At 41.0% G+C, this 22450-nt stretch overlaps 1 protein-coding gene across 1 annotated transcript in view; it reads right to left on the bottom strand.

Annotated features, from left to right (window-relative positions):
• Positions 1-22450, bottom strand: part of LOC123972175 (xenotropic and polytropic retrovirus receptor 1 homolog) — a 47634-nt gene that overhangs the window by 18633 nt on the left and 6551 nt on the right. Inside the window, exons 2-4 of the mRNA XM_046051471.1 lie at positions 12349-12400; positions 2856-2957; positions 2501-2724 (exon numbers count right to left, since the gene is read on the bottom strand). Coding sequence (XP_045907427.1) covers positions 2501-2724; positions 2856-2957; positions 12349-12400 — 378 coding nt within the window. The remainder of the gene's footprint in view (positions 1-2500; positions 2725-2855; positions 2958-12348; positions 12401-22450) is intronic.

Consider the following 22450-nt stretch of genomic DNA (forward strand, 5'->3'; position numbering starts at 1 on the left):
GAGACACACAGAGAGAGAGAGAGAGAGAGAGACACACAGAGAGAGAGAGAGAGACACACAGAGAGAGAGAGAGACACACAGAGAGAGAGAGAGAGACACACAGAGAGAGAGAGAGAGAGACACAGAGAGAGAGAGAGAGAGACACACAGAGAGAGAGAGAGAGAGACACACAGAGAGAGAGAGAGAGAGACACACAGAGAGAGAGAGAGAGAGAGACACACACAGAGAGAGACACACACAGAGAGAGAGAGAGAGACACAGAGAGAGAGAGAGAGAGACACAGAGAGAGAGAGAGAGAGAGAGACACAGAGAGAGACAGAGAGAGAGAGACAGAGAGACACAGGCATTTCATTAAAGAAGAATCAAACCTGTCAAAACCAGCTGACTGAACACAACTGATGCAAAACGATAAAGACCTAAATAGGACAAATGTCTCTGCATGTGGCACAGCTGTGTTTAGTAAAGCAGATCAAATGCAGACTGTATATGTAGTCTTACCTGTTTCTGCACTGACTGAAAAGCTTAATCATTCAGTCACGACCACGTCCTATTGATAATTATTATGTTACTTAAAGAGGTGGTATTATGCTCATTTTCAGGTTCAAAATCTTATTCAGAGGTTGCACCAGAACAGGTTTACATGGTTTAATTTTCAAAAAACACCATATTTTTTGTCATACTGCACGTTGCTGCAGCTCCTCTTCTCACCCTGTGTTGAAGGCTTCGTTTTAACAGCTTCGGTTCAGCTGTACATGGACAACATGGACATGGTGAATTATTTTTTTATGAATGATCTTTTTTGGCCACTTGGCACCTGTATGAAAACTGTACTGACTGAAGGAAAACTGGTCAAACTAAAGTTAGTCTTTATTGTTTCCTTTACATTTTTTGCAATGAGCTGTGTTTTTAGTATCACATCTACAGCAGCCACAACAGAATAATTATCAGGTTTCTACCCTTAATCGTTGCATCTCTAAAGCTCAATACAACGAGTACACCTTCACATAGGCTAGCATTATAAAGAAGGCCCACCAACGCCTGTACTTTTTGAGGAGGCTGAAGCAGGACCTGTTTTTACCGGTGTGTGGTGGAGATCACACCGACATCCTCCATCACCGTCTGGTATGGAAACTGCTCTGAGGCTGACAGGAAGGCGCAGCAACCAGTAGTTAAATCCTCTAGAAAAATAACAACAAACGACAGCCTCCCTTCCCTGGACTACATCTATGTCAGCAGGTGCCAAGGCAGAACATCAGGTATCACGAAGGACCCCACCCACCCGGCGCACAAACTGTTTACCGCTCTCCCCTCAGGCACAAGGCTGTGCAGCCTAAAAGCAAGAACAACAAGGCTAACACGCAGCTTCTTCCCACAGGCTGTGAGGCTTATGAACTCCCTGGCTTAGAGCTCCCCTGCCCTTTGCTCTCACATTGCTGCTACTGCACAAGACACTTTAATGATGCCGCATGGTTTTAAATTTGTGTTTATTGTAGTTAAGTTTATTTAAATGTTTTATATAGCGCTTATCTTAATTTGTTATATATTCTGCACATTGCTGGACCGCGAAAATGGTTGAATGACAATAAAGAACTGAACTGATTATTGGGAGACTGGGCCTTTGAGTTTCTTTGCTTGCATTTTAAAATTTAGTCTTAGTCCAAATGTCCTCATTAGTTTTTGTCATATTTAGTCCACTGTATCCTATTTTTTTTGTCATGTTTTAGTTGACTAAAAGTCTGGGTATTTTAGTCTGATTTTAGTCAAAAGTATTTTAGTCATTAACCATCATTTTAGTCTTTTCTAACTCATTAGTATAATTTTGATTAGCATTTTGGTCAATCTGAGAGATAGAGAATAGAGAAATATAGAGATTAATGGCAATAAAGCAAGTCGTCCATATTTTAGAGACACCGGAATTATCACAAATCAAGCTTTTAGGGGATCTGATATCCAAGCACCTCTTTCTTTCTAGCGTGTTGTGTGCATCATCCTCCACAGTAACGTTTTCCTTCTCCACCAGGCGTTGCCCCGGTCTGCCAGCATTCAAGGCACAGGATGAAAAAAACACAACGCTGTTCAAGTGAAAATTTAGAGGGAGAAAATATGGCCTGCAATATTTTGTCTCCTAATTATGCTGACAAAAAGAAAGAGAGATTTTATTAACGTTTTTATTTTATGAATTACATTTTAGTCATTTTTTGTCAACAATATTGCATGTTAATATAGTCAGCGTCTAAGGACATTGCCGCCGTCTCGTCTTCTCTCGAATACATTTCGTTTAGCTTCGTCTGACGAAAGTAACACTGCTATTTATATCAGATGTCGCTCGCCTCTGGAGCAACTAGGGGTGAAGTGTCTTGCTCAGGGTCACATTGGTGGATGTATCACAGTGGGGATTTGAACCTGGGTCTCTCACACCAAAGGCATGTGTCTTATCCACTGCACCATCACCACACCACTACAGTTGAGATGAAGCTTGTGTGTGTCTGTGAATGTGCACCTGATAGTTCTGCAGCAGTATAAGGCTGAGGTAGAACTCGGAGAAGGCCAGCTGCAGGTCCTTTATGTTTCTGTGTTTGCATCGCTCCTGCTGCGACAGGGCGAACACCGTCTTCCTCCTCCTCAGGCCCCGCCCGTTAGCCCAGCTCTCCCTCTGGGCGTCCAGCGATGACTGCAGCTCGTTCTGCAGCGTGGCGAATCTCCGCTGAGCCTCGGCCAGCTTTTCTGCAGGAAACAGAAGGAAAGAGATGAAGATGATTTTCAAGATAGCGTCAGAGCTATATTTAAATGAGTGATTTCTAGCTCTGAAGTGTAAGACCGTGTGCGTGGAGCAGTGGTATTATTGTAGTCATTACCAGAGTAGAAGGTGTTGATTTTGGCCAGTTCTTTTTCACATGTCTGGAAGAACTTCTCCTCGAACTTGGCATAGTACCTCTTAACTGTATCCTCATCTGTGACTGCGGGAAGATAGGAGTTGTTAGAATAGTGAACCTTCAAGAACAGAGGGAAAACTATTTGTCTCACAGCGCTTATTAAAACACCTGAATGGGCCTGAATGTAGATGGGAAATGAACAGGAAGGCAGAAAGGGAAGGTGAAGAGAGTACAGCAAAGACAGAACAAGGACAAGTGGTGATGGAGTGTGTGAATGTTTTGTGAAGCAAAGACCCGTACTGTCCTGCTCTGACCAGCAGATGGAACAGTGAGACAGCAGCAGTTTAGTCAGTTTACATACGACCTTTTTTTTTTTTTCCTCTCTCCATCCAACGCAACTACAATGCAGGTTTGTCCTTGACAACAGCTCCATAAAAACAGTGTGAAAATGCTAACACATGAAATGTCATCATCATTGCACAGTCATTTGTTTTCTTTCTTCAGAAGCAGAAAGCTTCCCTGCCACATGTCTTATGGTGGCTCTGTTAGACTTCAGACTTTGAAATGTTTAACACAAAAACACAAGGTTAAAGTTGCTTAAGATTTTCTACTTTGAAAGGGGAAAAAAAAAAAAAAATACAATAAAACACTCAATACATGTCAATATCTGGCAAAGCTAAAACCATTAAAGGCTTTAAGCTAGATAAATGCAAAAACAAAAATACAATATCTAATAATGTGCTCATACTCTCTTCGACTATCTTATGATTCCTCGGTTCCAACAGGAAGTCAAACCCTGTTTCACGCCAACAATGTTCTTAACAGAACTGTTTCTGTCCATCAATGATTGACGGTGGAACCAGCGGATCAAAAGACTCAATAAAAGATTCACTGAGCAACAAAGAATAACTAAAGTGACACAGACTTTGAGAATGGAGCACTTTTCTGATGGTCATGTTTGACAATAATCTTTCTGTTCTGCAGTACATGTTGTACCCCAAGTATTGTAATGCCAGGATCTAACTACATAATATCGATGTCTTTCGAGGGGGTCAGCATGTCTGATCAGTCCGTCAAAGAGTGATACATTTGTGCTTTTGGCCAAGAGACTTCATTCTGGATCCAGACCAATCATAGCTGATGATAACATGATTCCAGATTCACAGAAATGATTCCTCGTCTACAGTTAAGGATCACTCCTCTTGATCAGTAGTGCGGAACATCTTGTGCTGTGAGGTTGTCAAACAAGGACAGAGAAATTTGACATGCTAGTGTTTTCGTCAGGATGTAGAGAGGCCTCCCAGATGCTGCGTCAATTATCTTCCACTATGACACACTACAAAGGACAACACTCATTATCATTCATAGCAGACATACCGACGTGTCACGGTAGGAAAAGCACAGGCGTAAATAATGAAATGAATGATGGCTGAACTCCATTTAGCTGCTTCAGTTTCAGGGTCCTGATATTGTCACGCTGTTCTAGCTTGTGGCGTGTTGTATTATTTATTTTATAATGTTTATTTATTATTGTCAGCTGGGATCCAGCCCCCCCCCCCGCAACCCTGTACACAGTACAAGCCGCTGAGGATGACTGAGTGATTTATTTATTATAATGTCACACTGTGCAAGCCACCAATGTCATGGCCAATGGCAATATGCATCAGACTGTATGTAGGCCTATCTATCAGTTTCAGGCACGTCAAATTGTGAGATGAATGTGCGGTGAATCATATCACTACGATTTAAATAGAAAAAAGTATATGAGAGCAGAGGCACCAGGTTGGATCAACAAGCTTTGGCCATTGTGCTGTTCGCTCATTTGTTTAGCCTCTATTGTTTTGGTTTGTTTTCCTAACCTTTATTCAAAAATGGGTCTTACGAAATGTCCCAACCAGTGAATTCTGTGTCATCTCATGTCATGTCATATTCCCATCTGTTCTGGATGGGCACCTGGTTCATAGCAGCCGTCACATTATAAGACTTTGGTACTGGATTGATGACCAGAGATTTTACCATATCCCAACAAAACAGCTGACTATTTCTACGCTCCCATCATGCATAATGCTCTCTGTGACGTTGCCTCTGATATGTCTAAAATCAATAATTACAACTGACTAGTAGGGAAACTCAGCTATTTAACCTCTGTGGGGTCGCTTGCCAAGATCATCGATACCGCTGGTTCGTTAGTGTCGTTGGCCTCAGGTGAAGATGCCAACGACGGTCGTTCAGACTCGTTCTAACGACCGTAACAACTGTCGTTACAACAGCCAGGAGCTCTAACCAATCAGCGGTATCGATGATCTTGTCAAACAGAGGTTAAATAGCTGAAAAATGACAAAATGTCTTCTGGTATCTTCAAACAAGTACAGCTGCCCCTGACATTAACCTTCTGAGTATAACTGTGACGACTGAGAACCTTCACAGACATCAACGCCAAGCAATTATCGTCACACTACTTAACAAAAGCAAAGTCATGCAAAGTCAAGACAGAAGCACAGTGAGCTGCTTTCATTCTCTACAACCTTTTATGGTTGATCAGTACGAAAAAAATTTAAAATCTGCAACACATGTTAGTAAGACAAATAAGGCAGATAAGACAAAATCTATTTTAGAAATCAATCTTGAAAATTCCACAGCTTAGTTTTCATCACAAGCGACGATAACAGCATCAGGTTTGAACTTCTTCAGTTGTTTTGGAGAATTATTTTGATATCAATGTCTGATTTACTGGTTTCCTAAATACCATGCTAGAAAGTTTAATTGCTGTTTCTCCCATTGAGTCAAATGCTTTTTTTTTGGTTGTTTTAGCTGTACCAGAACAGAGTCCTGTAATTTCCATCATTTTTGATCTCAGCTATTTAAGATCTCACGCTGGGACGGATTCTGGTAAACTTTAATTAAATAGTGGACTTAGAAAAACCTGTGTGTCCAACCACTAACTTGTACCCGCCGTCACGTCAACAACAACCAAACAACAGGCAGGGCAGGTGGTTTTGAGTCAGACTCTGCAGACTCAGTGATTCACAGTGTTTCAGACTGGATGCTTTTAGACAAGACATCAAATTAACTAAATTGGAGTGTCCCAACCACTCCCTCTCTCCCACCCTCCCCCTTTCTCTCTCACCAGTGCACAAACAGCCACCACAGTCAGACTATAGTAATCTCCTTATCCCTTTTTGGCCTTATTCTGCTCTTTCTCTCGGTCTCTCAGCTCATGTCATCGTGATTATTATCATTATCATCATTATGACATGTCTGTCTCTTGGTAATAGGCTATACTTTCCATTTGACAATTGATGTTTTTAGCTCTATTTTTCAGCAACACAAATGTTTTACCCTAACAAATCACAACATATCAGCCAGGGTTCTGTGTCTTGCTCAAGAGCATTTGAACACTATTTAGGAGGGAACGGCATCAAATGTTATTTAAAGGTGAGTTCGCCAACGTAACACTGAACATGTTTTCTCCCTTACTTCTAGTGGTATCTAGCCATGCAGATTCATTTTTTTCCCCCCATTCATCCAGGTTTTGAAATATCTTTCTTGTTTTTGGAGTGGCGATTTCACAACAAACCCACAACTACTGTACCTGCGTGTTTAGATACAATTAGAGGTAAATGAGAAGATTAGTTTTTTGTAATTTGGGTGAACCAAATCTTTAAATATGACATTCCCAGTCGGCAAGAATGCGCAACAAAAAGACAAATTAAAACACAATGTACAGAGCAGGGTGCACACATTGTGACTCTCCAAGCAACATAATTTCAGTCGTATAGATTTGTTCAATTTATTTTGGCCTTCATCTGCCTTCCATGTGCGTAGCAAGTGTGTTGGAGAGAGAGACAGTGTGTGACAGAAATGTGAGCTAGGCGTTAGGTTAGCAGTAAACTGTGAATGTTCAGTATGAGTATGAGTTACAGTTTCTCAGAAAATAAATGCTACAGCTCCTTCAAAGCCAAGCAGAGTTTAGAGTCTGTCAGTGGCAAAAAGCAGCACTTTTTGTCGGCAATTGCCCAAAACTAATGTGTTGCAGCCACTGCAGCTGGTTGAAGCCATCTCCTGCGTGGATTCCAAAACGTTTTGTACCTACTAGTCATTTCGCACCAAAATATAATGTCACAATATGGCCCAGTTTAACCCTTTGAGAAACAGACCTACAGCAGGTGGCCTCGAACTGGCCGTGGGAGATCATTATCGTCATGGTCTTGATTAAATCAATCTAAAATAAAAACTTTAATAGCATTCATTCTTTCTGCAGCAGGAAGCTAAGGCTTCTGTCATTTGGGCCATCACGTTGTACGGTTGTGATGATGTCGTTACATTATCAGAAATCCTGTGACAAAGCGCCAGATGAGCAGTTCAGCATAGTTTAGTATATAGTTTATAGCAGTTGTAGTTTAGTTAACACAGTTGGCCTAGCTATAACATACTGTAGTAGTAATAGTTGGCATGAACTGCCATGATGAGTGCCACAAGTGAACATGCAGCACTTGGACAAATTAAATGTATTTGCACTCTGCTTATAAAAATGAGAATATCTCAAATAACTAAGCAATTGACAGTTCAAATAACTTGGAGTGTTGAGAAATATTGTGTTCATCTTTCTACATTTAGAAATCTTTTGGATCAACATGTTTTGTGTGTTTACTGTTTACAGTTTAAATTTATCACTCAATTTCAATACTTTTATCAATTATTATGGTTTGGTCACTTTCATAATCTTTTAGGTTAGGATGTATAGATTTTTTGGATATGAAGCACTTGAATATATTCTAAGAAATGTCATCACAGTAACCAAAAATACCAGGCACTGGCAGACCATTTATATTTCAGAGTTCAAAGGGTTAAAAATACTGACAATAACCTTTTTAAACAGCCTTCCATTACATAGTGATGGAAGGCTAGGGTTTTGCTTATTATGTTCGTCACTATATTTCCCACTAATTGACGCTATCACAGGATATTTCATGCACTTGTCTGTACTTTCACAAACAAATATGTTTTAATTAAATCCAAAAGGAACATTTCAATATCTCCCATCTTTCTACTGTGTGTCAACATATTGTAAGGTACAATGTTAGCAGAGCTGGCATCGACGTTAAATGATTGCGGTACAAAAATGTCCTCTCTCAGCTTCTGTAAATGCTTTCTCACTACAACTGCAAGAATCTTATATGGATTTTTGATGTTCAGCTGTTTTGCAAGCACTCACTGATACCGTGGCTAAAAACCGAAGAAGTCAAACAGAGCAGCTGATAAAGTCGGTAACATGGATAAGAAGACAGAGTGTAATGGAAATAAAGTGAGCAAAAGAAAAAAACAGAGGCCATGGTACAAGGTGAAGGGATAAGTGGAATGATAGATGGATAGTGGGATTGATATAACAAGCCTCCGTTTCCATGTGAAGCTGTAACACCTCACATCTCTAAAATCTGCCCGTTTCTCTCACATTCCTTTGTTATTGAGATTCCTGATGGACAGATAGCCACTAACAACAACTATAGCTAAGTGTAGCTGCAGTTAGCTAGTTAGCTCAGTTAGGCGTGCAGCCTGCCGCCCTATAAGCTGACTCTGCCTGGACTGAGAGCTCAGCTAGTACAGGAGCTTTGGACCTCCAGAGCACCGCTCAGTCTAAGCAGAGTCACCCGATGATGATACTAGAGGAAAAGTCAGGGGATAATCTAAGTTATTTCAGTTGTTCCTGAGGGGCATATGAATGTCTGTTCCACATTTAATGGCATTAAATTTAATAACCACAGATGTCAACCTCACGAGGGTCTGTCAGATTCATCCTTTGGGGACCATAAAAGTCTAGGCATACATTGCATGGGAGATTTTTTCAATCTGGACCAACCGAGCAACGCCGCCCTCCCTAGAGCTGAGCCGCTAACATAGCTAAAACAGGGAAGTGGAAAAATACTGAGTCTGTTGAATTTCAGAAGCACTTTAAGTGTGTACACATGTGCACCTATGCAGACATGACTGAGCAGGAATGTCAGACTGTCTATTTCTGTGACAGGGTGACATCTCACCACAAGGACAGGCTCTCCCAGCTGAGTGTGCCTAACTCCACCTGCGGGTGGATCACAGACTTCCTGTCTGACAGGAGGCAGCAGGTGATGCTGGGAAACATGTCTCCGACTCCCAGACCATCAGCATCAGATCCTCAAGGCTGTGTTCTTTCTCCTCTGCTACTGTCCCTGTACACCATCCGCTGAACCTCCAGTCATCAGTCTGTCAAGCTTGTGAAGTTTGCAGATGACACCACCCTTATTGGGCTCATCTCTGGTGAGCACGAGTCTGCCTACAGGTGGGAGATTGACCATCTGGTGACCTGATACAGTCACAACAACCCCACATACCCCTTCACCCTGTATTGTTCTTCCACTTCCCCTGGCACCATCATCACCCTACTAAAAAACTACACTCCCGACTCAATGCATACATTAACACACGTTTAAGACCACTATCTTACATATTACAAATATTCTTTAGACTTCATACAGTGAACGTTCGCACATACCCTGCTAAATATTTTGTAAATCGCTTTATTTTAAAGTAGTCATATTGTACTATTTATGCTTCTTGACTTTCAGAACTAGTTATTTATATTTTCTACTTCTGTTTATTGTTATGCACATATTTACCAAAAGAATGTGTCATCATACTATGGCCTTGGCTTAATACATATTAAGTTGAATACTACATGAACAAACTGATCATCATTTCAGACACATTTCAACACCGACCTAATCCCAGTGGCTATCCTGTGAGACAGTTAGTCAGTGCAGTCTCTCCAGTTGCTAATTATGTGATAGTCACTCAGTGGAAAGAATGAGCAGAGGTGTGTGCTAGTTACATAATCCTGATAGATCAGGAAATGTAAATGATACTGTGTGTTTTTCTGAGCATTCTGGGTTAAACAGGACCCATGCATCAGGATCCATAAACTCCATCACACTTCACTCAATCAATACAGTTACAGGGCAACTAACATGTGATTTATAGTGGAGAAACTGCACCTTACACTTTTATGGTGAAGCTCCCACCACTAAAATCTGTCAGCATTTGCCTAAGGTTTGGTTTCAAGTTCCCATTTTATAACAAAAGACCAGGAATACTTGTTCCAAACAGGTACCGGGCACGCATTGTTGTCTTCCAGTGTCTCACTACCACTGGCAGCCGCCAAACTTGGAATATTTTCAATTCTACAAATATATATTGTATAATAGTATTGCAATTCTTGCAATACTGGGAAAAACTGATTGTGTTTGTGATCTAATGAGATGATTACTGATCTGTTACTATATGAACTGACATCCATTTCCATTAGTATAACATTTGTATGAACGGATAGGTTTGTTGTACTATGTTTTGTTGTATTTCTATGCTTCTTTTAAAATCAAAATATGAATAAATAAAATAAACAAACTGAGGAACGGTGTCAAAAGAAGCAGTCCGAGGGAATGGGTTAGATGAAGAGCAGCAGAAGACGCGCTGATATGAGTTTGGGTGAAACCTTCACATGTGCTACTTTGGTCCCATAGCAAAACAAACCATAAAGTAGCTGCTGACCAGGTCTGCTGGAAAACGTCATGCTAACAGCTCTCTCTTTTCTGTTGTGCGCATCAAATGGGTCAGAGAGGCTGATGCCTCTCATGAAAACTCAGCACAACACATGCCATCAGATCGATTGGCAGTTGGCAGATCTACAAGTGAAGCCAATTAGAGTGCAAGGGAATTGTACAGGAAGCTATATGAGCTACATGCAGGTTGGTTGGCTTGTGTCTTTTTTTTTTGATGTGCTGGTAATAACATCACATTGTTTTGTGGCTGATCATTGTCTGCTCTAAAGGTTTATGTTCTGTTATGTCATCTTTCAGATTAAAAACAGGCCCCTTAACTTAATTTTGTCAAAACAACATGAAAGGAAAGATGCCAGGAAAAGACATATTGTGCTAGTCACACTGTTTTGTATTGGTTTAAGGGTGTTCATTGCAGGGGCACAGAGAGGCCTGTCATTACATGATGAAAAATAAGGCCTCTGATAACAGGTTTTAAGACATTTTAAGACCTGTTGAGGCCTAAAATTTTGGTCATACTGTGGCTGTTGTTAGTGTATTTTTACAAAGCCACATAATTAAGCAATAATGCAAGATGAGGTAGCCCCACATAAAAGTAATTTAGGAAATGGAGGTAAAGAACTGCACGAGACAACAAAAAAAAGGAACAGCACTTTCTTTGCCATGTTTTGTCTATTTAAGCCAAATACGTAGTGCCAGTCATTAACCAAAGTATGCAGTAATATTTTAGCTTTTGTAACAGTTTGCCTTTTCCCTCTCCTGTGAAGAGTCTGTCGTCCAGGTCATAGTTATCCAAGGAAGGTTAGAAATAAAGGGCAACTGGACTTGGTTGAAGATACTTGAAGATGTTTCGCCTCTTATCCAAAAGGGTCTTTCAGATCTGACGAACTGGCGGGGAGTCCTAGCTATCGCATTGTAGGTGGAGGATAAATAGTGTCTCAGCCGTCCTCCCCTGTTGTGAGATGGTTTCTCTACTTTGGTGTAAATGGCCGCTTTCACTCCCCTTTCAAACCATCTGTCCGTCCTGTCCAGAATACGAATAATGTTGTCCTCGAAAGAGTCTCCCTTCAAATGTAAGTGTTGTACATCAAATTCAAAGCTTTGCCTGCCAAAACAGACGTCTGCATTCATAACTTACTATAATTATGATTGAGCTTCTAAAACAATATTTTATCTAAATTTCCATGGCAGAGATATAGATTCCTTCTGTATAGTTCTGTGTTATTGGTTTGAAAGACTTTGTTGTGCTTCACCGAGCTAGGAGGGATGAACAACTTTGTCAGCTTCAACAGTCTGTTGTTGGATGCCCTCATCTGATTAACTGTCTGTTGATTTCCTGCGAAAGTGTCACTAATCTGCAGAGTTACTTCTTTGATAACGACTTTTTATTTCCAAACTAGTAGCAGCCCTGATCAACCGATAGTACTGCACATCAGCATTTAAACGTAGAGAAATGGTGGGTTTACGTGCTGTCATGTGGCTAAAAGTGTCTTCCACTCTGAAGCCAGCAAAATAAATTCATAGACCATTCAATACAGTTTTTACTTTTATTTGTGTTCCCTGTTGTGTCGCTGTCGTCAGACCTTCACTTGCTCCACCAGGAAGGATTCACAGATCACTCTATTACAGTATGTTTACCCAAAACCAGTGATTTGAGAAATGGTTGACAGTAATGCTTAAGCACACAGAACTTACTGGGCTGTCCTTTGTCAAAAAGACACGCATCTAAATTTGGTTCTCTTCCATAAGGTTCCTTCAAATTTGCTTGTTCATTGCAACTACCCATTTCCAAACCCAACAGCAGCTCCACATTACTTGTAATAAAGTGCTCAGAGGCCATCAACCACCTAACATTGGAGCAGACCTTAATTTGTGTTTGTGTGTTATACCTTCAATTGATGGGGCCTGGTCCTGAGCAGCATACAGCATCTCTTTGAAAGCCTGCAGACACAACAAGAGAGAAGTCATTAAATAATGAAATATTAAACAATTACATTAAATATTTAATCTTGTAAAATGTCTCTACGAGGTTGAAAAGGCAAGTGCCTGTTTATGTACTATGACTGTTAGGCCCTATACATATATATTCCAAAACATCCCACTGGATAATTGTTTTGTCAAAACAAACAATGAACAGTCAGAAATTAAATTTTTGTTATCATACTCAGACAATGAATTAGTTAAAGTTATGACAGTAAATGTTATTACAGCAGTGGCAGCAATTTTAGTGGGAGGCAAATGCATTCTTCAAAGTGATGAATTATAAAATGTAGGGACATTTCAAGCAAAAAAAACTACTCGATAGTCACTGGGAGCTATTTGAATTAATATTCAACAACATGTTCCTTGTATTCAACACATACACTATTACATTGTTTAACTTAAATACTATACTCTAAAGTTTTTACTCACTTATACCCACCAATAGCGGGCCGTATAAGCACCACACACTTGCCTGTTTGGAGTCAGTTACTGTGATAATATGACTACTAATACTGTCCTAATACTGTAACTATCTTTATTATCTGTATTTATTAAAATTGAGATACTGTACATAGTTAAATCCTCCCAACCCTGCACAGGGCTGAAGAGTCGCTTCTCAGAGTTAAGTCTTGTACTGGGATCACCGTTACATTTCAGATGAACAGAAGTGTTAACATATGTAACTGTGAGACCATATCAACAAGACACTTTGTCAAACTGTTGCATCTGGTTTTATTGGACCATTGTAGGTACTGTTGCAGACAGAGTCTTAATTTATTTACCAGAAAATGTAATATGTCACAGTATTGTTACATCTACTATCGGTGTTTCCCCTATATTCATTCAGCAGCGGCGGCAGGTGAAATTTCCCACGATCATTAAACTATACGCTACTAATGTTTGCACCCGGTGACACTCGACGCTTGGCTAGCTTCCTCTCCTCGTTCTTCACAGAACATCTACGTGACAGGTGCTGTTATAAGAGCAGCGTGACTCCTGTAAGGAATCGGGAGGTCTCACCCTCCCCTCAGACTGCACAGCTGAGGTTAGTAAAGCAAGTTAATTTAAGCTACTGAGGAGACATTTCTTTTGGATTTTATTGTGAAATGAAATGGTTCTCATGTTGTCATTTTTCATTTTAATTTCTACCGACAAAATGTCATAAGCTGTAAATTGAGAAACAAAAGATAACATGAACACTCTAATCTATAATGATTATGAGGTCATATTAACAGGGTTTCCCCGCTTTTAAAAGGTTTAGGAGGCGAGGCCCGAAATGGCTTGCATGCATCCGAAATTGATTGGTTATCGTGCCTCCCCAGACAAATTCTTGAGCAAGTTTAGTCTTTATGCTTTCTGGTTGTTTATTTATGATCTGCTCTAGCTTTTCCAACTCTTTGTTCACAGATATGGTAAAAATAATGGTTCTAAATGATGTGAAATTGCATATTTGTCATTGGAAAAATTGAAAATGTCTTGGGGGAGGAATCTTCGCTTCACCGACTCTGCAACAACTCCATCCTAGGGGAAAGGCTGATTATGATAAGAGGGTTTTATCCAACCCATAACTTCTACTGGATACTATACACACCTACTTAATTGAAGTTTCATTGTTCATCACTATCTGAAGGCACTGCGTAGGTCCAACTCCTTGTCAGATCTGCCTCGTTACAAGACAAGATTATGTTCCATTATGTAGACGGATCATTCATTCTAACACCTGCAGCATTTTCAGATGTACCCGCCTTAGTGTGGAGGCAGTCTAAGCTGAAAAGGTCACTTGCACTATTGGATGAATGTACTTAGCACACACTTTCTATTAGAAATGCATTTTTCATAAGGTGGTGACATATGTTGACCTGGCACGGATGTGTTTGCATCATTTTGTCTTTCTTGCTCTACCTCCATCTTGTAATAATGCAGCGCTGATGGTGCAGCCAGTCCGCCTCCTTCATGCTCTGTGTTAGTAAATCTGCAGTGTATGCTGCAGCTCGTCTCTGCTGTGGAGAGGGCGCGTAGACGACAGTCATTCAGACTAAGTAAGTACTGGCTGGACAGCAGGACAGACGCCCTCTTTCATCCGCTCCCGCTCAAGGGTTAGATAGTAGAGCGGTCAGTCAGTCAAGTCAGTGTTTCAGAATGCCAACAGAGCACAAGACCACAATGGCCTCACTGTGTGCCAGCAGAGCCGGCTTCTGCAGCTAACAGCAGAGCAAGTCAAGGTCACGCTACAGCCCACACAGTCTGCCTATACTCACCGTTTCACCAGTGAAGTCACTACAACAATGTAAACAACAACAACAGCACAGACCCCAAAAACAACTGTACAAAGAAATGAATGTGAAGGCAGTAAGATGACTCGCTTCATCCAGTGTGCCTGCCTCTCTAGATTTACATTTAGAGTTACAATGGGCCTTCAGTTGGGTATAAATTCCTAGATCACCAAACATTACACTCAGCTATAAGTATAAGAGCAAAGGATTCGTTTAGTGTTGTTGAGATATATAAACAGGGACTGAACAGAAACAGAGGAACCTACAGATCCACACATTAGGGATTTCACGAGATTGATATAAAAAAGACATGATGGTACTAATTCTTCGAGGTACTGTAGGTACCATAGATACACAACTCTTGGAAGATGGAGCCAAGTGCAGCTGCAGCAACAGCTACGCCGTCAGGTATGGAAATTGGCGTGAAGTTAGTTAGATATTTACCTTCAACAGCTCTGTGTCAAAGCCACGATTTCTCTTAGTTTTGGGATCTGTTGGAGAGTTAATTCAGGCAGACGTTTCACAGTTTGGATCAACTCAAAATCACCAACGCTGACGATGCAGTTTGCAGCGCAAAGAACTGAAAGTCTTTCCAACGCCTGTCACGGAAAGTGGAGTTAGGGACCGTCTTAAAAGTGCAATAAGATCCATTTCAAACCGGCAAAACCCTTTTTGTTTGAGAAATCTCAAACCACTGCCGATATAGTGACCACCTTTAAACATTTCACACCTGTGAGAAATGAATTAATTAATTTCTGATATTGTGACATCCCTACCACATATGTATTGTACTGAATGGTCATGAAGTAACAGAAAGTCAGCATGTTTTCATTGGCTGAATATAAAAACAGCTATGACCTGAGATAAAACAGTTTGCCCCTGTAACCTGAGACATTAAGGACTCAGCAGGTAGAGGAGATAGAGTTTTAAATATTGCAAGGAATGAGGTCTGCTGCTGGGAACCCCATTTATTTCAACTAACATTCCCAACAGCTCCTCTAACCTCAATATATTTTCCTTCACCGCCAAGGAAAACTGCAAAAATACATATGACCGGAGTAGAAACTAAATCCTAAGTCAGCCCCTTTGTTTCTTTCAAACACCATTTTTCCATGAAAGGATCTTTGTTCATCCCGTGTTTCCTCAACACGCTGTGTGGGAAACAGACATCCAGTCAGACAGGGAATAACATAAGAGATCAAACTATCAGGAATGATTTTTAAATCAAACTTGTAGTTTGATATAAGTTACATTACTGACAATGTCTTAATAAGCTGTTGATTTCAATAGATGAGTGTCACTGGCAAATTTACTCAGCTTTAGCAGAGACATTATAAGATGAGACACGACACTTTAAGAATCCTCATTGTTAATATTGTAAATGACTGTTGTAGCTGCAAACGGCTGATTCGTACTGGAATATCTACAGAGGCTCGTTTTCAGCAGCCGTCAGCCCTGTGCTCCACCAAGGGATGTCACGAGAACAGATGCTTCGGTATCAAGTCGATCCAAAAATTCTGAAAACATGTTGATACTCGTTTTGTTAGGTACCGAAGATCCAACACGCGGAAGATAAGCGCAGCTGCAGCGACAGCTCCGCCTCGACTCGTCGAATAGAAAAGGGTACGGTAACTGGACTGAAAATCAACAAAGATGACGATGCAGTTTGTAGTGCATAGAACCGTCCAATGCGCCCGTTACTGTAGGAGGAGGTAGGGACCGTCTTAAAAGTGCAATATGATAATCAATAACTTTTCTGTTTATTCAATATAAAAATCTCAGACAACTAGGAAAAGACATCAAATAAACTCATCTGCTCTGGACATCCTCTCGCAACTTTCACAGCTGTTAGTTGTTTTTGTAATGTTAAATGTTTTTATTAAAAGAGAGTATGTTTACAGGATTTATTGTTCGCTTCTTTTTTCCACCCCATGGTATCGAATTGGTATAGAGGATCAAAGAATTTCACTGGTATTGGTTTCGAGGTTCTTTACTTCTGGCCGTTTTGAGCCTGTAATGGAACCAAGAACAGCTGATGCTCCAGATACTCAACTAGTCTAAAGAAGGAGAGATTTATAGCTTCTTTAATCTAGCAAAACACCTTCTATGGGGATCAATACTTCAGATTAACTGCAGTCTCAATGACCTTGAAGATTCAAAGCTAGTTTTGTTGCTCTGCAAGTAATGAAAAATGACGGGATTTATTTGGCTGTGTGGACACGGTCTGTTTTAATGACGACAATTTATGGTGACAGAGTGCTTTGTTTGCCGATCTGATGTGAAGCCATCAGCAGCAGCAAACAAATGCACATAAAGACACATTAGGGTGATAACTGCAACGCGTGCTTTCCCACACTTCTCCCGAGGCCTACTGAATGTGTATGGTCAGTAGGCCGGCTCAGCGTGTGCTAAGGCGCAAGTTTCCAAAACAAAACACATGCAGCTCAACAGGAAGGATTGCAAGTCTGCTTATCCTCACAGATTACCCTACTTGTGTCATTCTCCACCTCTCTCTCTCTCTCTCTCTCTCGCGCCTTGTAACTGAGTCGAGGGCGTTTTCTCTTCACACACCTCTACCTTGATCCAGGCACATCGCTTGGGGCAGACTGCTGCAGTTGACCACATATCTGTGGGACTGATCATGTCTGAAGTGTTTATGCGAGTTTATATTTCCTCTAACCACACAGCTCTCTCACACTCTTCTGTCTCTTTCACACATTCCTTTCCCTCTCTTTCAGCCCCTCTCTCTTTTCCCAAAGTCCCACCCACGAGGAGGCAGACACTTTCTGTCTTGACACCAAACTGTCAGTAGGACTGTATGAGTCATAACTGGATTATTCTTGTGTTTGTCTCCTGCAGAAACCTCAAATCTCGAGGTTTTTCCTCAGCTTTGTGTTACTGCTGGCTCACACAGCTCATATAGCCTCATTAAGGCAGCGCAAAAAAATAAAAAATAGAAGATTGTATTTAAATGTCAAGCCTACACGGCGTTCCAGCAGAAAGCAAAGTGCCCCCCAAACCCTAATGACTGAGGGTTTTGGAGATTTGTTTGCTGCAGGACAGTGATGTCACACAATGACGCAAACTAAAAGCTAAAGCAGCAGCTTCACTCAGTGTTACTAGAGTCCTTATATAGACAAGTCCCCCCACTGAGCAGCCATCTTGGTAGCGCCTCTGGGCAGTTATTTCGGACTAACACGATCAGGCCCCTTTGTAAATGAATGGGGAGAGACATATAACTGCACTTTCACTGGGACATAAAAACGGCATGTGTAGTATCACCAGGAAAATCTGAAAGTTTGATGACTTTACCTCAAATTAAAGAGGTCATTTTTTTGCTTTTTGGCCTTTTCTCTCCCCTTTGTTGTGTCAAATATCATTTTTGGGAAGTGAAATTGCACATTTGTGATCGGCAAAAGTAAAAATAACCCAGAGAACCAGTCATGTGATCCGAGTCTGTGCGTGAGCCTGTAATACCAGTCAGGTGGAAGCCAACGCCACTGGTCTTTTGCATCCCTCTGACCTCTTTACCCGTTTCCTCTCTTTCTCACTGTGTCAGTGTTATGAGTTGCTCTTGTTCTCCATGTGTTTCGCTTTGGTCCTAGAAAGAGGTTTCATTAGAGTGTGACTGAGGTGATTATGGCAAGAAAGCCTTTAGAAATGTTAGACGCTCTGCGCTTCCCTCTGTTTTTCCCTCTCCGCTGCCTCCTCAGCTTCCTTCTATGGCCATTTTCTCTCTCTTCACTCTCTACACTGACCTTTGTGTCGGCCCACATCTGGCCATCTATATTCCCCTACATGTTCCTCCCTCCTCCTCTCTCTGCTCTCTCTGACCCCCTCTCTTTTCCACTTCTCCGTCTCTACTGTGTTTTATCTCTAGGAAAGCAGAATCAGCAGCTGTCTTCCATGACTATATTCTGCTGAAGGCAGCATTACCAAAGGCCAACAAATGGACTAAAACACACAGATAAAGACACGGCAGCTCCCTTTAAAGTCTGCATTTCAACACCGAGTATGTCCTAAGGTTGATAAGGCCTGTCCCGTTCTGAGGGGTCCTCCAAATATGGAAGTCACAATACCAGTTAAATTCCACGATTCTCCCATGTACTCAAACATAAACTCATTAATTAAAACATTTGAACATTACAAAGAACAACTAACACCGGATTAAGTAATCAGTAAGTAAGATATCTATCATGTGTTTAAGTGAAATGTCAGAGTTTCTACTGTGAAACAAGGGTTTATAGAAGTGTCTCAAGTTTACTTCTAGGACGAGATATCATTTGAAATGTTGCGATAGTATTACTAAATCAAATACTCGCTGCAATGCAAGAACTTTGCCTCATTACGCGATTCTACGATTCTCTAAACGTCTGCTGACTCGGACTGTGAACGCAAGTAAAAACAGAGAACTGTTGATTCGCCCTTATTTTTCTGTCAGCTGTGCTTTAATCACTCCAACTGAAACCAGCTACCATCAGCAAACTAACTTCCCATGAACTGAGGCTTTGGCTTTGTTAGAGTTTCCACCACTGCTGCTGTGCACAGACCTCGACCCGCCACAGTAGGGCTGCACCTAACCTGGCGGCGGCTGTGGCTCGGGAGATAGAGCGGGTTGCCCGTCCAAGATACTGAACCCCAAATTGCCTCTGGCGGCTGTTCCGCCAGTGTATGAATGTGTGTGAATATTACTTTCTGTTTGAGCACTTAGAATGAATGAATGTAGTGTAAAAGCGCTTTGAGTGGTCAAAAAGACTAGAAAGGCGCTATACAAGTAACGATTATTTTTTACTCGATTAATCCAGTCTCAAACTGGGAGGGTTGAGGCAACTTGAAGTTGCACAAATGTGATTCATGTGGTCACCTAAACAAACTAAAGTGCTCTGATGCAAGCAAAACTTTGCATTTTCGTTAACCTAAATCTTGTATACTTCACTCATCACGTTTGTTAATGATTGCTAAAACTGAAATCCACTTTTTCCATTATTCTAAATATTTCTCCTCGATGATTATGATAATTCATATATCCAAAATGAATATTTTAAAACATGTCTCATTTCAATATTGCATGTTATTAATAATAACAACAGCAGCAGACAGTATTTGTCAGATGCTGGATTAGAAAACTACTGGATCTCAAATCCAAAAGGACTGCTGTTTGAATTTAGTCACGGTATGTTGACCCTTTCCTGAACTGAAGAATCTGTATTTTTAATGAAGCACTTTATTTAAAATGGCTCTGACAACACAAACTCTAATATATCAACGACATAAACACTACGAGAAGGATTCAATTCAAAACTATTGTTAGGTTGTAAGACTTTGGAAAAGGTATCATTCGCAACGGTTTATGGGATTTGTAGTTCCTTTGCTCATTTAAATAACTATATACACAGTCGTGTACATTTTTTCCCACTTTTTTTTGCCCCGATTCAAATGTTTTATGGTCATGATTCATATTAGAGCTTGCTGGACTGGTTCAAGGCCTGAAACTTTTTATATAAAGGATTTCTGGAAAAGTCAATGGATTAAATGAACGGTGAGCTGTTGATCACTGTTGAGCTCTATAGAGACAGAAATAAGATACATGTGATTAAACTGACCTTAAAACAAGCAATGGTTCCTGCTGCTGTTAAGCAATAATTGCTATGTTAGTAACAATCCCTGTGTGCACAACCACAAAAAGTATAGTAGGTCAAAGTTGAAAATTTGAGTCACCATTCCCTTTTGTGTCCTCTTCCTACTAAAGCAGGAGAATAAACTGGGGGTTTGTTTAAAAATGATATGTTTCTTTTCCCATCTGTGTTCTTTTTAGCAACACTGCCAAACTTTAAGATCAGGTCAGCGATTTACAAGGAGAGTAACGCACACTTGCTGTTCAATAAACAAAAGTCAGATTTCTTTAAGAAGGTTATTTTGAATCGAAAAGTCAACTGAAAGAAGATGAATCTGCTATTCTGACAATATATTTATCATTTTAGTCCAGAAGAAATGGCAAACATTTGGTGGTTCCAGCTTGCTGCTCGTCTTCATCAATGAATGAGTTTTGGACTGTTGGTCGAACAAAAACAAACAAGAGAAGATGTCACTTTATCACTTTATAGACTAAACAATCAATCAAATAATCTAGAAAATAACAGGAAGCTTAAATCGACACTGAAAGTAATGGTTAGTTGCGGCCCTTCTGCTTCTCTCAGGACTTGCTGCTCCCACATTGTGTCTTCTTTCATCCAATGTTCTTCATCTTCCTTACTGTGCAAACATTCCCCTAACACACACACACACAAACATCTTTTTTCATGTTTTCCTTTAATATCCCAGAGAGTGAGTGAGTGCTGCAGACATGGAGTCATACATACTCAGATGACCACCGGCCATTTATATTCTTATAGTTCCTGTCTAGCAGTCACGCTGGGAGTTTGTCACGTTAAATAAAGCTGCTTGCAACTCAGATTTTTATTGGGAAATGTAGCCAGTCTGTCAGTCAGTAAACAAAGTCTGACTTTGTGTGTTTGTGTCCAGACTGAATCATTATATCTCACATGTTTGCAGATAAAACTGCAGGAAAATTGCAACGCCCTCCTGGCAAGTCTTCCAGCTTTGTGCGGTGAAACCCCTACAAATGATTCAGAACGCAGCAGCGCGTCGGATTTGCGACCCACACAAAAGGTCTCATGTCCCTCCATTACTCAGCGACCTCCACTGGCTCTCCGTGGCCAAATTCAAGCCCCTAATGCTGCATACAGAGTGACTACTGGGTCTGCACCCATCTACCTAAACGCTCCTCCAACGAACGCCGCCTGGCTCCGCCATCCCTACGCGCAAAGCAACCTCAGTCCCTGGTCTCATCTGTGACACCACGATGGTGGAACGAGCTCCCACACGCCATCAGAGCAGGGGCGTCCCTCTCTAACTTCAAGAAGCTCCTGAAAACTCTGCAGAGAACGCTTCCTCTTATAACTCCTTTAACATGCACTTCCCGTGCTCTTCTTCTTCTGTCCCCTCACAATTCTCTTGTATTAACTGTACTATTAATTAACGCTTACTTCTTTCCCTTGGTATTTAACACACTGGTGCCGTCCACCCTAATAGCTCTTGCTGGTGACTACTGTCATTTGTAGATCTACTTTATCTATGCTTTTTTGATGCTTGTTTTTTTAAGGGTAAGTCGCTTTGGATAAAGGCGTCTGTCATATGAGTAAATGTAATGTAATGAAATAAATAAAATAATCACAGTTATAATGTCAATCCTCTGAGCTAAGACAGGAGCTGTAATAAAACATGGCAGGCTTGAAACAGCCCAGGCCAGCATGAAAACAAAGCAGCTGACAGTCTCTGGTTCAACATGCATCACATCATAAGAGCTCAGGGTACAGCTCTGTTTATCCAACTGTCCTGCTAAGTGTCTGACCCAAACTCAGCCGCCACGGCAAAACATGACATGCATGTAAAAGCCCTGGTCAGCATGGCTCTGCAAACCTCCCAGGCCCCCGGGTCCCACATCTTCACAGGATTAAAACTAACTGGGCCCGGGGCCAGATTTACAGCTGGGTGGAACAACAAGCTACATCTGGTCTGCGTCCAAACACTGCAAGAGCAAGAAGAAACCAGAGTCCAGAGTTTTCTGAGAGCAACAGAAAAGTGCACAACATCAATGAAACGTATCCCCTCAGTGCTACAAAGATATATCATGCTGGGTATCACCTGCATACACTGATCCGCGATGCGTCTGTCC

The sequence above is a fragment of the Micropterus dolomieu genome, linkage group LG06 (genome assembly GCF_021292245.1).
Source record: "Micropterus dolomieu isolate WLL.071019.BEF.003 ecotype Adirondacks linkage group LG06, ASM2129224v1, whole genome shotgun sequence".
Lineage (NCBI taxonomy): Eukaryota > Metazoa > Chordata > Actinopteri > Centrarchiformes > Centrarchidae > Micropterus > Micropterus dolomieu.